The 17663-nt window shown below is 38.0% G+C and overlaps 1 protein-coding gene across 1 annotated transcript in view; it reads left to right on the forward strand.

Annotated features, from left to right (window-relative positions):
- LOC107549363 (fibrillin-2-like) overlaps nt 1-17663 on the forward strand; it is an 83115-nt gene that overhangs the window by 10386 nt on the left and 55066 nt on the right. Inside the window, exons 5-9 of the mRNA XM_016230410.1 lie at nt 2504-2599; nt 2925-3020; nt 7378-7575; nt 10939-11064; nt 15342-15467. Coding sequence (XP_016085896.1) covers nt 2504-2599; nt 2925-3020; nt 7378-7575; nt 10939-11064; nt 15342-15467 — 642 coding nt within the window. The remainder of the gene's footprint in view (nt 1-2503; nt 2600-2924; nt 3021-7377; nt 7576-10938; nt 11065-15341; nt 15468-17663) is intronic.

A 17663-nucleotide genomic window follows, 5' to 3' on the forward strand; every position in this document is an offset into this window, starting at 1 on the left:
ATTATGTTATGCCACCAGCCGTGTTATTTTAGTATCATTAATGTACTATTAAAGTGTTTGTACATTTTTGTATCTTATCCAATTTAGTTAAACTTTTAGTAATTTTGTTGTTTTATTCATTTTTATTGGTTTTTGTAACACATTACATTTGTTAACACTAGTTAACTACATCAGTTAACAATGAAAAATACTAATTTTAGTTAATGTTCATTTCAACATTTATTAATACATTATTAAATAAAAAGTATCCTAATATTTTTTAATGGAACTGAGCTGACGTGAACCAGCAATAAATAGCTGTATTTTTATTAACTAATGTTAACAAAAATGAATAAATACTTTAACAAATGTATTGCTCTTTGTTAGTTAATGCATTAACTATCTTTAATTAATAAGACTTTATTGCAACAGTCTCTATAGATTTTGTAAAAAAAAAATGTTTTGTTATTTTAGTACTTCAGCTTAAACTAAACGAAAATGAGAAATGTTGTCTTGGCAGCTAAATGAAAGAAGTTTTGTTTTAGATATTTTAGTACTTCAACTTAAACAATAAATTAAAATGAGAAATGTTGCCATGGCAACTAAATACATTTTTTATTTATTTCAGTTAACGTTTATTGTATTTCAAGTAATGAAAATGTTATTTAATAATTTTAGTTTTAGATAATAATCCTGGCCGATAGCTCTTAAGATGAATCTCTGGATTTGTAATAGAACACAGAACAAGAACTATCGCTCCCTGCTATAATTCAAGAAACGATTCGTTTTCATCTTAAACCCCATCATGTCTCGTTGGTGAATCTGACGTCGACAGGCCACGGATCTCCACTCCACACTGTGCCGCGAGAAAGAAACGGCCATAAAGGACCTCTGTTTCTCAGCCTCGCTCATGTTTCCTGCCATCATCGTAGCTTGTAAAAAACTGACAGATGTGACTACTGCAGACAGAGGTGCATTGTGGGGTGGCAGGCCTCGGGGAGCCCCGTTTTGCTTGCGTGTGCGTCTCAGCACGTGCAGCTCACTTAGCATGGGTCAGCGAACGAACCACCTGTAGGGGGCCGTTGGCAGGTCTAGCCAATGAAATAAAGTCATTTCCTGCGCTTTAGGAAAACACGGCCCATGCTCAAATATTTCCAGGCCTTGCTGTTGAAAGCATGCCATCAGAGAAAAACAAAAAGCACCCATGTTTGATCTTCATCCATCCATGTGAAATCAGACAAAAACGGACAAATCTTTACAAAAAAAACAAGTTTATTTTAGTTTATTCTTTTTTAAGTTTCTTTAAAAGGATTAGATCATGGCAGGCAAAGATGAAAGGAATAAATGAAGAACTGTTACATATTTTTTTGTCTGGGATAAGTAGTAGCTTGAATTATATTTGGGCTGAAGCGTAATGGCACGATGACTTTGTTTAGACAGAACGAAAGAGTTTGGCGAGAGCAACGTTTGGTTGCAACCGATCGGGAACATCAGTCTTTTGAAAAACTCGGTGCGAGAGTCCCATCAGAGATGATTCATTGTGCATATGTCAGAATGTTTTCATATACAAACTCTATTGAAAGATTCTTCACTAAGTGATTCTGTCTATGCCAAGAGAATTCCTATTTCGTGAAAATTGGTGGAAAGTTAATCTACTTGTCCAAAAAAATGTCTGGTAGAAAATCAGGATGAAAATAGGCTTTTGTTGGCTGAGTCAAATTGCTCTTACCACAAATTCGAATTGGCTGTTGCTTATATTGGAAAGACAATAAGAAGTATAAGAATTAAAAGTCTTTCTCAAATACATACTGTAAGTATGACTAGATAAAATAAATAGTGAGAGGGAGATACAGTAAACTGAAATGTACACCAATGTAAGGGCATACAAACAGTTACCTATGTAAAGTTGAATATTATAACAATATTCAAAATATAAGGCTGTGTGATACAGCAAAAAAAGATCTTATTTTTTTGGAGCTTTATATTATTTTCAATATTTCTGCATTTCTGCAGAAATTGAAAGATTCTGCTTCACACACTGCTTTTCATGAAATAATGTTTTAATTTTAATACATGAAAAATGTCTCATGGGAACTTTTACTTGATTTTTCGAAGTTGTAAATAAAGATTATTGGATCCTATTTCAGTCTTTCTACTTTAAATTTTCATGTTTAAATCAGTGTGTTACTTGCTATTTCTCTGTAATTATTTGTGATATTTATTTGAGCAATTTCTGAGTGTTTAAAATAGTTTAAAAGTAAATTCCACAGCACTTTTAGCGCAATTCATCACAGAGGCAACAATATTCATAGTGTACAATGCCAAGTTTATTAGAAAGCAGTTTGAACTAATTCCTGGAAATTAATCAATGATTTTTTTGTAATATAAGAATGTTTCTGACTGATTTTTTTGTGTTATTCCCAAATAATGGAGTTACTTTTAGCTGCAAGCATGGTTCATTGTTATACTGAGCACAGTTGAGCGCTCTAGACGAATTATAATCACTTCTCTTGTCTCTGTACAGTCCAGTCCTGCAGCGTCAGATGCATGAATGGAGGGGTCTGTAATGAAGATGCCTGCTCTTGTCAGAAGGGCTACATAGGAACGCACTGTGGACAGCGTAAGTGAATTTTTCTTTTCAGAGCGTCCAGACATCTCCACATACCTGACCAGACACACACAACGATAGATGACTTTACAAGAGTTTGGCTTACATACACAAAAGATCTTAGAATGCGTTTAAACCCAACTATATATTTTTCTAAATATTTTAATTTGGTTTTATATATTTTTTTAATTCACAATCTTTTAATGAAGCATCAAGAACTTTCTAAACATTCCAAAGAACCATATAGCAACTCAAAAACCCTATTTGCATTTTTTGAAGTATAGGATAAAATATAATAAAGTAAATTCTCTAATTTTACCAATTTTGCTTTCTGTAGCTGTGTGTGAGACTGGATGTCAAAATGGCGGCCGTTGTATTGGACCCAACAAATGTGCCTGTGTCTACGGTTTTACTGGCCCGCAGTGTGAGAGAGGTAAGCCACCACTACGCTTCCAAAGTTCATATTTTCTCAAGTCTTAATTGTGTTGACGTCTGTTAGGATGTGCGGTTTGTTTACCGTCTCAGGCCTGCTTCAAGAATGTGGTAACACTGTGTCAATGTGACCCAAAAATGCTCAGAAGGGAAATTTACAATACTTTAGTTTCGAGGTGGTGCGATTCTCCCTTCACGGTAGCTGGTGTGAAATTAATGCTACAGTTTACATTGTGGCCACGTCTCTCAAACCAGGAACAATGAGGTTATCTGGGGCGAAAAAAAGGACGAAAGCCTCCCTCACGGGTGCACGAGACATTCTGTCACAGGTGAAATTCTTGGCTGGAGTTATGAGAAAATGACAGACTGAAAGGACTGTAAAGGCAGCTCCCATCAGACTGTGTGAATTGTGGGAGAGAAGCGCCCCAGGCACACTAGACCGAATACCTAAGCCCTTTTTCGGTACCCCACCCTCCTGCGTCTGGTTCTCTCTGTGACCCCACCCCTTCACGAAGCCCCCTTGTGCAATCGTAGGCCAGTTCCCTTTGAAAACCCAACACAGGGAGGCGGAAAAGTTTGGGAGACATCTGGCAGTAGATAAAGTAGGGTGGAAATGACAAGGGAACGATTCTGTGTGGAGCTGTAGACTTTTCTGACAAGAAAGGGTGGTGGTGGAGGGTGTTCTCCAAGAAATGGAGACCCCAGCTGTGTATACACAGCCAGGCCTGAACTAGTACAAAAAAATCACTTCACATGGAGAGCGCCGTCCACAGGACACCAGCTGCCCCCCGGCAGCTCCATTCTGGGCCACCCGATCAGATCCATTCAGTCCAGACTCTCGTCTCCGAAACCCCCCAGACTTACCCTCAAGGTCCTTGCTTGTAGATTGTAAAAACGTCACACTAAGCAATTAGTCATTTCACAGTTAAAGAGCAGAGATAGACTCTTTATTTAGCCTGTCTCAGGCATGCCTGTTTATCATCAAGTGACTGGATTTCACACAGTTGATGAATTTCCTAAAGATGATGCAGTTTTGCAAAAGTCCTGATGTCAGTCTCTCTATTTGGTTCTTTCAAAAAAGCCAGAACCGTCTTCCAAGAAAAAGATAGTAACAAAGAAATTGTATCCTGAAAAGACTGAAGCACAATAGTTCTGCGAACATAATGCAAGCTCAGCTGTGAGTCGGGCACGGTTTATAGGGGGAGTTAAGCGAGTTAACGGTAAGAATGGTGTTATCCCCATCTAATTAATTTTCCATTTAGCCACGTGTGCTCTGTGTTATCGCTTACCGTGGCCCACACCAAAAAAAGGTATGCGTAATACTCGTTCACAGTTGAGGGTTGACTTTGCGCAAGGTCATGGGTCACTGTTCAATTTTAGTTGCATCAATTACCACTGTTTTAGCACAGATGGCATTGCTTTTTTGTCTGGTGCAATGGATTCTAGAGAAAAGGGTTTTCCAAGCAATGAAATATGACTAATCCTCCTGTAGCCACAAGAGAATGCATGAATGAAAGACTGAGGCTCGCTGGATTCATTGTGGGCTGGCTCATTTGGGAGTCATTAAAGTGTTGAAACCTTGGCTTGTTGGATGTGTATGACAGAGATAAGATATGAAGAGATTGCCGGTCTTATTTAGCCGTACTGTAAATCACTGAGCAGTAAAAGAGTTTTTTGGTCCGTCCGAAAATCTTCAAAGCCTTTCACAGGAATGCTTGAGCGTCTAATGTTTCCTTTCTACCGCCCTTTTTTTCTTCAGACCTATGTGAATGAACTTCTGCTTCTCCCCAAGTGAAAACACATTTCTTATCTTGGTGTGTACTCTGATTAAACTAAAATAGGTCACAACAAAGCGAGCGACTATTCCCAGTCAATGATTCTTGAGCACGTTTTTGGCTGTGCTTGGGGTTTCCACCTGCAGTTGGTCCCTGCAGCTTAACGTTCCAGACTAGATTAACTTCTCTCTGGCTGATTTTTCATTTCTTAGAAGGTATTTCATGACAATCTACTCCTTTTCGGTCCATTAGCACAGAGGATGATAAAAACAGGCCAAGTCGTTGGAGTGTGAAGAAAGATGGAATTCCTCCTGCCAAATTATGCTGCCGCTCAATCTTTGGACAAGTGTGAATGCCACACATCAGCAACCTTCTGAGGCATCGTTTTTCCCCAACTTGCCTCATGATTCATGATAATGTATGCTGAATAGTCGGCAGAAGTCGCTGGCAGGGAAACACTGTGGTGACTAAACGGAAAGTAGAGGTGAGTGAGCGTTTGGCAGGATAGGGTGTAGGTGAATGGTTTTGATCTGAGAAGCCACTCGAACTGTAATCAAGGCAAAATTACTTCCGAATTTTGTTTGCATCACAGACACATCCCCCCTTCTCCGGAATATGAGTCTGCTTGCTTCTGGGAAGCAAGGTCTGTGCATTGCTGCCAAGTTTGCCAACATGACATTGCAGTTAACCGGTTTCCCTTTTGCCTTGCAGATCTGTTGCAACGAGATTACAATCTTTTGTATTAAAGTGCTCAAAGGAGTCCAGTCTTTAGCGTGGACCTACCGTGTTACACTAAATTTATTATTTTGGCCGTGTGCGCATACAAACGGTTCTGTGCAGAAATTGGCTGGTTTGAAAAACATGACGGCTTCCGAATGATGTTGGCCAGAGCCTTCAGACTCCCAGGCTCCAGTTTCATTGCAGATTAAAGGGTTGTTAGACAGACCTGAGCAGCTTCAAGGATGTTCTTGTGGCAGGCGTTTCTCAGGACTTTCTTTGTTATTGTCCTTCACTGCAGAGCAACTTTTGACGTCCATGTCCTTGTAGGTATTGTACAACTTCTTATATGTCCGGAAAACTAGTCGACCCTTCAACAAGTCACACTTTACCTTATGTAAGTGACTCAATACTCATGTGTGATCCACTAGTCAGTTGTGCAAGTTACCTCAGAGTAGAAGTCCCAAGGTTGTTCCTGCTTATAGACACTATTTTTAAAGCACTGCATTTGTTTGCTCCTAACATGGGAAATTACCAAATCAAGAAAGTCTGACTTTATAGATACGCCCCAGAAGGCTTTATCCATATGAATATCATCACTCGCAGCAAGAGTCAAAGCAACAATATAGAGAGACTGATGAATTGGAGTACTGGATACGCACGGACATATATTGGCCTTAGCTTGTCCCACCATAGTCCTGAACAGGCACAATTAATAAATCCCAGATGTGCATAGGATGCTCGCCTCAACTTGGAGAGGACCTGCATTCCTAGACTCAAATCGTCCAGGAAGAATGGTCAGGTCAGGGGAGCGCAGGAGGGACGAGGAAAAGGGACAGCAAAGGGATTTGAAGGCACGTGAGGGGGAAATCTTCATAGGCCTTTCTTCCTTTTTTGTCTTCTCCTCATGACCTACTTTCTTAGTGCCATTTCCCTCCCTCTTGGGTATGGATATATGATTTAGCTTTTGTTGGCATGCAATATTATGAAGGATATGGAAAGATTTGTTCATTTCTTTAAGGAACGACTAGGGTCAGGAAGTCATTCATATCCCGCTAGAGTAAACTGACTCTCACACTATACCCCAAACAAATGCAGGATCTCGTTCAATTACATTTCCAAAACATCACTAGCAAAGGCTTGGAAGATGCAATATCGCACAGCAGGGCATCTCTTTGAGTTTTATTAAACAGAAATGACTGCATCCTGAAATGCTCAGTTTATGTCAGTGTCGAATTGGTTTGTTTGATGCTCAAAACATCATTAATGTGATTAAGTCAACTCAATTGGCAACCAGCACAATAACCACTATGCCACATTTTGACCTCAGCCAAAAACAAGATGATTTGTCATGGAAATTGCCATTATCGATGCAATCCAGCAATTTCTTAGCGATTATCTGGTTATCCTATTATAAGTCTGTGAAAGAGAATCCCTGTCAGAGTATTCCCAGACCGACCTCCAGCATGGGAATGATTGGGAAACAGCTGCGTGATGGAGAATATGAATCTGCTGCTTTCTTTATCCACAAATGTGATTTCTTGTGGTCGTAATTTCTTGGTTGCATGTCATAATGTTTGTCAGCGCTTGTCTTATCATATTATTGGAAGGTTTTGTCGGCCTGTGTTGGCTTGCTGGTCTTGGCTGGTTTATTCTAGTTTAGCAATTGGCCAGCTAGTCAAATAAGTGCCACCAAACCAGACCAGGTCAGCTAAGACCAGCATACCACTTTAGGTCAGTTTAAGCTGTTTTTATGGTTTTGAGATGGTATTGTACCCTGAAAGGCTTTTTCACTGTATGAAAAACCAATGTTGTTTTCATGTACTTATTGACTTCTCTAACACTCTTTATCCCTCCTAAAATCAGACTACCGGACCGGGCCATGCTTCACACAAGTCAACAACCAGATGTGCCAAGGTCAGTTGAGCGGCATTGTGTGTACCAAGACATTGTGTTGTGCAACCATCGGGCGAGCATGGGGTCACCCATGTGAGATGTGCCCTGCCCAACCCCACCCTTGCCGAAGAGGTTTCATACCCAACATCCGCACTGGTGCTTGCCAAGGTAAGAATGAGCGTCAACATTCCTGCTAGCATCTGAACAAATAGTTCTTTCCTTCTCAGTGTCTGGCTCACATGTTTGGCGAATTCTTGCCCTAATGACTAGCCTGACGCGGCAGATGACACTAAGAGAGGTCATGGCCTGTTTAGGGTAAACCATACCACTCCAGTCCCTGTCCAAGAGGACACTTCCCCACTGTGTTTCTTAGTAGAGTCAAATATTTAGATGACTTCCATTGGGAGTGTTTTAAATGGGATTACATAATGGCTTGTCACATTTATTTATAATTATGGGCGTATTGTTTGGACTGCTTGTTTGATTTTCAGGGACACAGTTGGACATGATTTAATTCTGTTCTCAAGGCCTGTTACACATTATAAACCTTAGTCACTTAGGTCATGAATATTCATTAGATGACTTTAATGGTGTTATAAGAACTTAAAAAGGGTTTTCCGTGAAGTTAGAACTTAGAAGAAACTTTTCAAGTTCTTAAGTTATAAGAACCTTTTTATAATTTCATAACTTAAAGTTCTTAAATGACATAATGAAATCATAAGAACTATGTTTCTTCGATGACATTGTAAGAACTTAAAATATCCTTTTTAAGTTATTTTGCCATATAAGAACCTTTTTATGATTTCATAAGAAAAAGTTATTTTTGATGGCTTTATTATAACTTAATGTTTCTTTTGTGACATTGTAAGAACTTACTTTGAAACTTACTACTTGTAAGAACATTGTAAAAACCTTTTTAAATTCTTCATTCTGTCATAGAACTTTTTTTTGACATCACAATTGAAAAAAGTTGTTATGGCAATATAAAAACTTGGAATATTGTCATTATTTAGAACCATTCTTTTTAAAACTATTTTTAAACCCAAATAATGGGGTACAGTGTCATAAACATTCAATTTTTAATGCTTTTTTTTTTACCCCACCCTTCATTTTTCCTGTTTCTCTTTATTTAAATAAAGAGTTTAACTAAACATAACCATTTGATCAGAGAAACAACTGCATCTGAAATGTAAAACCCCAAAGTAGTGTTCTCCTAACATATGAGGACGTGAACAAGCACTCCAGCAGTCATTTGTCGAGATGGCATATGTTTCCTTTCCAATACAGCTTCACGTCCGCCCTGAGTAAAGTCTAGTCCCGCTTTTGGGGCTCCGCTGACGAGCAGGTTAGTTTTGCCGAGGTTTTTATTACTTCAGCAGGGCCGTTTTCAGCTGCTGTGGCACACCGTGAGTCCCGGTTTCCACACACACATCAAACACGTAATCGCTCATCATGCTCTTCCCACATCCCGCCTCAATCTCATGCGACAAACCCGACACACAACGTCCACATATAATTTTACTAAATAAACATAATTGCACATGTGCATAAATATAAGAACGACACGCAGTAAAAACCAAGAAAACTCTTTACCATCTGTCGAGTTTCATTTTGAGTTCGCGCCCATAGTCGCGTTACGTTACCATGAGGAGGTGTACGATGCCAGTTTAAAAGCACTAACCACAAATGAGATCTCTTGGTTTCCTCAATTGTTGCTCCCACTGTAGAATCCAATGAGAGTTGCTGCTTAGATGTTTCTCCTAAAAAATTTGTCTTCTCTAATTTGGTTAATGCTGTTTGGTTTCTACTGCAAGACTTAGTCTACAGTTTCTGATAAATCGCCATTTTGAAACTTTTAACAAATGCAGGATATGCATCATTGTGTTGTATTTTAGATATTGACGAATGCGCAACCATATCCGGAGTGTGCGATGGTGGGGAATGTACCAACACCGCCGGCAGCTACGTGTGCACCTGTCCGCGGGGGTACGTCACCAGTGCAGACGGCTCCAGATGTGTCGGTGAGACTCTTTCATCCACACACACAAACACGCATGCACACGTGTTCCCGTGACCTTGTGCTCCTGGGCTGCATCTGAGCCGTGCTTCATTTTGCTTGAATGACTCATGGGATGAACTTGTGTGCAGTCAACCGCTTCAAGCCCGGGCAAGTGTGCTTGTGTGTATATAGGCCTGTATCTTTGACTGCAAACAGGACAGAACCGTTGTTTTAAAGATGTAAATAAACCTGGATGAGTTCGCAAAGTATTTTTTGTTATTTATAATTATGGGCGTATTGTTTGGACTGCTTGTTTGATTTTCAGGGACACAGTTGGACATGATTTAATTCTGTTCTCAAGGCCTGTTACACATTATAAACCTTAGTCACTTAGGTCATGAATATTCATTAGATGAGGTTACTATAGCATGATTAACACTTGCATGTTTATTCAATCCACAGCTGGTTGGGAGAGGCTTTTTTTTTCTCGGTCAGCTACAATTTTTCCTTAGCAATGGGCTAAAGCGAAACAATTTTCATGGGAATCATGTATTATTTTGCAGTATCCAGTATATTTATGCCATTATATTCAGTTCAGTCTGTAAACTAATTTCTTTTGCCTCAATGCTGTCGATTCTGCACTGTGTTTTATATACTATTTAATAGGTTTAGGTTTAGTTCTAGACCAGTGCAGATGAAAACAACATGGCATTTAATGGAAGAACTTATTTTAGGCCTATATTAGTAGACAGAACCAATGATTTGGTGCTTATTGGATACAGATTGAAGGCCTACGGACATGTGCGTATCAACGTAAAGAGACAGATAAACGCAGTGTTAGCCAGATATGTATCCAACCCAGACAATACTGTAGTTGTGTTATGAAGTCTGAGTTCAGACCATAAGAAAATGCCCAGACTAACAAAGATGATATACATGTGTTTTACCCTCTCAAAGATATAAAGTGACCTTTGAGAGATCCTTTAAGTGAGCAAAACCCATAATGGATCTCAATTTAGGAGCTTTAGACGCTGCTGTTGTAGTAGAAATTAGTGTTTCCTTTCCGAATAAAGACGGTTTCTTTTGCAGCTTGGATTGTGCCAAGATTTCCATGTGCCCTCTAAAAAAAATTCAGTGCTTTGTTTGCCACATGGAAGACGCTCAAATCCTAGAAATTAAACTTATGTCTGGTGTTATTGAAATAAAGATCAATGATTTACTGTGTTGTACAAGAACAATTTACACAAAAAGTCATGATATTTAAAAAATAAGACTTTTTGCTAAGAAAAATGCCATTATTTTACATTTTTAATGCAATTTTATGTAAATTTTTTGCAGTCAGGTCGAATATTATGAAATGATAAAAAACATGGATTAATGCTTCCGGGTTATTTGTAAATTTTATTTAATTTATTTATGTGTTGCAAGCCGAGTGCATTGCATTTATGGGATATTGTGTCTGGTCAAGTTGTGTTCAAACTACAGATACGGGCCGAATGTGTTTGCTTATGCTCTGTTTCTCTTTTTGTTAGATGTGGACGAGTGTCAGGCCGTCCCAGGACTATGCGCTGGAGGAAACTGCATTAACACCGTGGGCTCCTATGAGTGTAAATGTCCCGCGGGTCACCGGCAAAGTGAGACCAACCAGAAGTGCGAAGGTACGTCATTACTGCACGAAATCCAAATCACGCAAGCTGTCAGAGAACAGCAGGAGAATGATCTCAGTCCTGTTCGTAACTCGTAATTGGAAAAAATTGAGTCACACACTTTGTGTGTTTGCAAGGTTTCCAAGTTGCTGATATGCATGAAATGTTGACATCAGATCTGAGGGTCCAGTGAATATTGCCTGGAATCGGCCTACATGATGGTTTATGATGGTCTAGCCGCTGTTCATATTCCTGGTTTAGCTGGTTGACTATTTTCTTCTTTGGGTCTATCTTTAACATAAGTGGTGCTTGGGTGGAATTTAAACAATGCCGAGTGAAAACAAACAGGCGTGTTGTAAAGTGGAGGTCTGCGGTTCATGGATCCAAGCCTGCCCTTTAGGACTATTAAGATAAAACCTAAATAGAGAGATAAAGAAAGAGAGATAGTGGATCACAGCTATTATATACCAGATGGGTGAGGTTATTTCTTATCTACCACAGTATGTAATTTCCACTTAGTGTGCTGTTTTGGCTTTACAATACTGTATTGCCAAAATGGTGCAAAATGCAAGTGAATTAACAGTAGTGCAAATGGAGAAAATGGTCAGTATTAACAAATAAATTAAACCAATAGGTGTAAAATAAAATAAGAATTTTGAATAAATATATTCTTGAAAATATAACTGAACAGTAAATAAAATAAATATTTCTTAAGTATTTCTAAAGTTAATTTATTTAATTTGATTGTATTAAATGAATCAAATTAATGAACTGAAAGCAGTCTTTTATATATATTTTCAGTTTAGTTTTAGTTTTTATAAATGTTTTGTGCATGTCTTTTTTTACTTCTATTTAGCTTTAGTTCTATATTTATTCTATATATTTTAATATATAAGTCTATATATTTTAAATCTATATTCTTACTTGAATTATATTTACTAGTTTTCTTAATTAGCACCTCAACTTATTTTATTTCAGTCAATAAACAAGGCAACATTTCTAATTTAATTCTAATCTAATATTTATCATTTAATTTCAGCTAAAATAAAATATTTTATTTATTGAACTATTTTATTTTATTTTACACTATTGCTCTATTTTATAAAATAAACGTATTAAAATATCATATTTTATTTCACACTACGGTTTCATTAAAATGTGTTTTATAAATGCATTGATTACAGCTTGCATTTCGCTTTTCCAGGCAGTCTTTTAATGAAAAGAGTCCTACCTAAAGTAAATGACATTCCTCAGAGGTTGTTTTTATCATAGCTCCATTAACTTGATGGAGACTTGATTTAAGTCTCATTCGAGTATCTACTTTGTCTCAGATGTTTGTCATAAAATTCCTGAGTAGGAATGCTAATAGGCACAAATGAGTTGCTGACATACAGGAAGAGTACAGCGCTATAAAAAATTGAGAGACACATTTATTTTCCCATAGATGCATCTGGGTACTTAAGGAAATGTGTCCATTTACTCCCAGCTTAATCTCATTGGTGTCTAGGAGAAACAACTGAGGTATTAGAGAGATCTCATTTGTGACTTTTCTTTCCTGTAAGTTTCAACATTTTCCCTTCTCGTTCAAAACTGTAAGTAAAGAGTTAAGTATGTAAACCGATAGGATTCAACACACTTCCAGTAAGACAGACAAAAGGAATCCCAACCCTTCAGGGTATTAGTTTAAATCTGAATGACATTTTGACCCTGAATGACAAAGCCATGACTAAAATGAAGGTTTGGAGAAGAAGCAGACCTCTGTCTGCAAGCTTCACCCAAGAAGTCTTTTTCTCAACTTCTGTAAATTAGATACTCGAGTGATCACTAAAACACTCTGAACTTTGAGTCTGAACGGCTGAAGTTTTCTGGAAAAGTGCTGCTCTGTTTTCTTTGAAGCTGGGTGGAAAAAAACCCAGGTGGTAGTTCTGTGGGGCAAGGAGGAGCGCTTAATTAAAAGACAATAGTGTGGTGGAAAAAGTCTTGCCCCGGGCGAGGATTTAAGGTATCTCGGACTGCTTGCAGGGCACTTTCTGACTCTAAAGACGTGGTGAGGAGACTTACAGAAGCCAGGAGCTCATTTCAGAGAAAGTAGCTCTAGAAAGATGAAAATGTAATGCTAAGGATATCCAAGTTTGCATGTAAACACACATATAAAGGATTAGCAGAGCTTCTTATATTTTGTGATTTAGGGTTCTTGATTTGTCATGAGCTCTTTTTAGATGAGAAGATGCTTCTTTGGAGATTTTTACTGTTATATTATAGGCCTTCACATCAGGATAGTTTTAGTTTATCATCTGTTCCGTTATAAGAACTTGAAAGGTTCTTCTAAGTTCTTTCAATGTCGTAGAAGAGCCTTTCTTATGATGCCGTAGAAAAGCTTTTCTAAGTTCTTATGATGCTGTATAAGAACCTTTCAAGTTCTTAGGTCATAGAAGACCCTTTTTAGGTTCATATGAGGTCACAAAAAGTAGATCTTTTTAAGATCTTAAGAACCTTTTTGTGACATCATAAGTACTTAAATTTCTTTAATGGCATCATAGGAACTTAAAAAGGCTTTTCTATGACATCGCAACAACTTAGAAGAGTCTGTATAAGTTCTTAATTCATAGGAAAACCTTTTATGATATCATAAGAACTTGAATTTTTAATGGCAATTATAAGCACTTAAAAAGGTTATTCAATGTCATCGTAAAAACTCAGACAAACCTTTTTATATTTAAGTCATAAAATAACCATTTTATGAAATCATAAGAAAGGTTTTTCTGTGACACGGCAAAAACTTAGAAGACCCTTTTTAAGATCTTAAGTCATAAAAACATTTTTATAATATCCTAAAACTTATAGAATTAAAAGAACTTAAAAAGTTAAAAAGTGACATTGTATCATATAAGAACTTGAACATTTTAATGGAATTAGAAAAACTTAAAAAGGTTCTTCAAGGACATCATTAAAACTTGAAACGTATGAATATCAAGTTTTTTAATGGTGTTATAAGAACTTAAAAAGGGGTTTCCGTGAAGTTAGAACTTAGAAGAACCTTTTCAAGTTCTTAAGTTATAAGAACCTTTTTATAATTTCATAACTTAAAGTTCTTAAATGACATAATGAAATCATAAGAACTATGTTTCTTCGATGACATTGTAAGAACTTAAAATATCCTTTTTAAGTTATTTTGTCATATAAGAACCTTTTTATGATTTCATAAGAAAAAGTTATTTTTGATGGCTTTATTATAACTTAATGTTTCTTTTGTGACATTGTAAGAACTTACTTTGAAACTTACTACTTGTAAGAACATTGTAAAAACCTTTTTAAATTATTCATTCTGTCATAGAACTTTTTTTTGACATCACAATTGAAAAAAGTTGTTATGGCAATATAAAAACTTGGAATATTGTCATTATTTAGAACCATTCTTTTTAAAACTATTTTTAAACCCAAATAATGGGGTACAGTGTCATAAACATTCAATTTTTAATGCTTTTTTTTTACCCCACCCTTCATTTTTCCTGTTTCTCTTTATTTAAATAAAGAGTTTAACTAAACATAACCATTTGATCAGAGAAACAACTGCATCTGAAATGTAAAACCCCAAAGTAGTGTTCTCCTAACATATGAGGACGTGAACAAGCACTCCAGCAGTCATTTGTCGAGATGGCATATGTTTCCTTTCCAATACAGCTTCACGTCCACCCTGAGTAAAGTCTAGTCCCGCTTTTGGGGCTCCGCTGACGAGCAGGTTAGTTTTGCCGAGGTTTTTATTACTTCAGCAGGGCCGTTTTCAGCTGCTGTGGCACACCGTGAGTCCCGGTTTCCACACACACATCAAACACGTAATCGCTCATCATGCTCTTCCCACATCCCGCCTCAATCTCATGCGACAAACCCGACACACAACGTCCACATATAATTTTACTAAATAAACATAATTGCACATGTGCATAAATATAAGAACGACACGCAGTAAAAACCAAGAAAACTCTTTACCATCTGTCGAGTTTCATTTTGAGTTCGCGCCCATAGTCGCGTTACGTTACCATGAGGAGGTGTACGATGCCAGTTTAAAAGCACTAACCACAAATGAGATCTCTTGGTTTCCTCAATTGTTGCTCCCACTGTAGAATCCAATGAGAGTTGCTGCTTAGATGTTTCTCCTAAAAAATTTGTCTTCTCTAATTTGGTTAATGCTGTTTGGTTTCTACTGCAAGACTTAGTCTACAGTTTCTGATAAATCGCCATTTTGAAACTTTTAACAAATGCAGGATATGCATCATTGTGTTGTATTTTAGATATCGACGAATGCGCAACCATATCCGGAGTGTGCGATGGTGGGGAATGTACCAACACCGCCGGCAGCTACGTGTGCACCTGTCCGCGGGGGTACGTCACCAGTGCAGACGGCTCCAGATGTGTCGGTGAGACTCTTTCATCCACACACACAAACACGCATGCACACGTGTTCCCGTGACCTTGTGCTCCTGGGCTGCATCTGAGCCGTGCTTCATTTTGCTTGAATGACTCATGGGATGAACTTGTGTGCAGTCAACCGCTTCAAGCCCGGGCAAGTGTGCTTGTGTGTATATAGGCCTGTATCTTTGACTGCAAACAGGACAGAACCGTTGTTTTAAAGATGTAAATAAACCTGGATGAGTTCGCAAAGTATTTTTTGAGGTCAAATGTGTAATTTCTGTAAGTCAAGTCACCTTTATTTATATAGTGCTTTATACAATACAGATTGTGTCAAAGCAGCTTTACAATGTTAAAAAGGAAAAACGTGCTGATAATGAAAGAGGACAATAGAAAACAGTCAGTTTTTCAGTTAAAGTCAGTTCATCATTGATTCGTTGATATGATTCATTGTATGTTCGTGTTTTTGTTAAAGGGGAAATGAACTGAGAAATCAAAATTCCCTTGAACTTTTGACATATGAGAGGTCATTGTACTATAAAAACATCCAGTAAGTTTCAGAACTCAAAACTCTCTCCTTAGTCTAAAAACAGCTTATATTGAAGCCAGTCTGCCAAAACGACAGGTTGTGGAATGTGCCACTTTATGATGTAATAGTGTGGCTCCGCAGAAGAAGATCAACGCCTGCTTCTACATCACTGCCTGTTTAGCTCCGCCCACCGATTCACGCATGTAGTGTTAATAACGAGAGAGACAAACGCAGGTCTACGCAGAAACCAAATGTTAAAGATGCTCCGAAGACAACAAGACGCTGTGCAGTGACAAGCTGTGGAAAAACACAGTCTTTGCATCACCTTCCTTCTGATCTCAACATTAGGAAAGAGTGGATGAACTTTATTTTTAATGAAGATTCAGACTGCGTCAATAAGAACTCGGTCCTCTGTTCACTTCATTTTACCGCAGATTCGTTTACAAACAAGACACAATTCGACACAGGATTTTCAGAATGATTGAAACTAAAAGACGGTGCTGTGTGAAATTTTGAATTTAATTTGAATGAAATTTATTTGGTTAATTTAATTAATGCAACAATTTACGTACAAATTTAAATTCCTACAATGAAAATCGTTCGGGTAAAAGATGTCATATTCATGCTTATCTTACAATGATTTTTGAAAAATAATCTTTCATCAAAACATTCCAGGAAACACATGGAGAACAAATTTCAGCATAAATTGGCATTATGAAAAATGTTTGATTTTTAAAATAATTTACCTGGAAATTTAATCCAGGTTTTATTCATGCATGCGACAATTTACGTACAAATCTTCTGCACTTAAAAATGACTTGTCTTTTTTGTTGACGTCACAAAGGTCACATGCACAGGCAAATGTAATTGTAGTTAAATGTGATGCCGTTGCATGTTGCCTTTAAAAATGCTCGCAAAGGAAACCGTTCCTTCGCAATCCAGACAGACAAGTCTTTCTTTAGTTTGAGACTTTGGTTACGTAGAGAGTTTGTTGGTTTCTTTTGGCGAACAGGTCTCACACGGTCTCATCCGGTCTCAGGGGGATCAGCTGCCAGAGGACAATGGTGAAAACAGAGTCGGATACTATTTCCTCCTGCTAACATTCCAGTACAGTGAGGCAGAGGGACTGTTGACTCTGGCATTGCCTTTGTCTTTTCTCCTCACTGTCCGTTTCTCTCACACTCCCTTCTCTCTCTATATGTGTGTATGTCTCTTTTTATATACGCCGTCTTGAGTTTCTCACTCCGGCCACCACATAAGTCTCTCGTAACCCCCTGATCCGTCGGGGCCCCGGGTGCGAATAAAGAAATGTGAGATATCGGCCCTGGATGACGCGTTGACGTGGCCTTCATTTGTTCCCAGAAACCCGTGTGGATTTACGCCAAACGTTTGCTTTACATATGGATCCTGTCATGGTGGAGAATGCGGGCAGTCCGTGTGTTTTTCTACATGTTGACATACAAAACAAAGACTCTAGGAAGCCAAAATGGTTTTTGGAGCACGGCGTCATGGGAGAATGTTCGAAAGTTGACGTGAAATCAAAATTGACTGTTGCTATTACTTTCATAATTGTGCGCAGTTCATCAGTGCATGTTATTCCAAAGGCCAAGCATGCTATTAGTAACCAACAACAAGCTATTTAGACATCGTTTTAGGCCAGAAATCAAAGAATGCG

The sequence above is a fragment of the Sinocyclocheilus grahami genome, unplaced genomic scaffold (genome assembly GCF_001515645.1).
Source record: "Sinocyclocheilus grahami isolate Dianchi unplaced genomic scaffold, SAMN03320097.WGS_v1.1 scaffold370.1, whole genome shotgun sequence".
Lineage (NCBI taxonomy): Eukaryota > Metazoa > Chordata > Actinopteri > Cypriniformes > Cyprinidae > Sinocyclocheilus > Sinocyclocheilus grahami.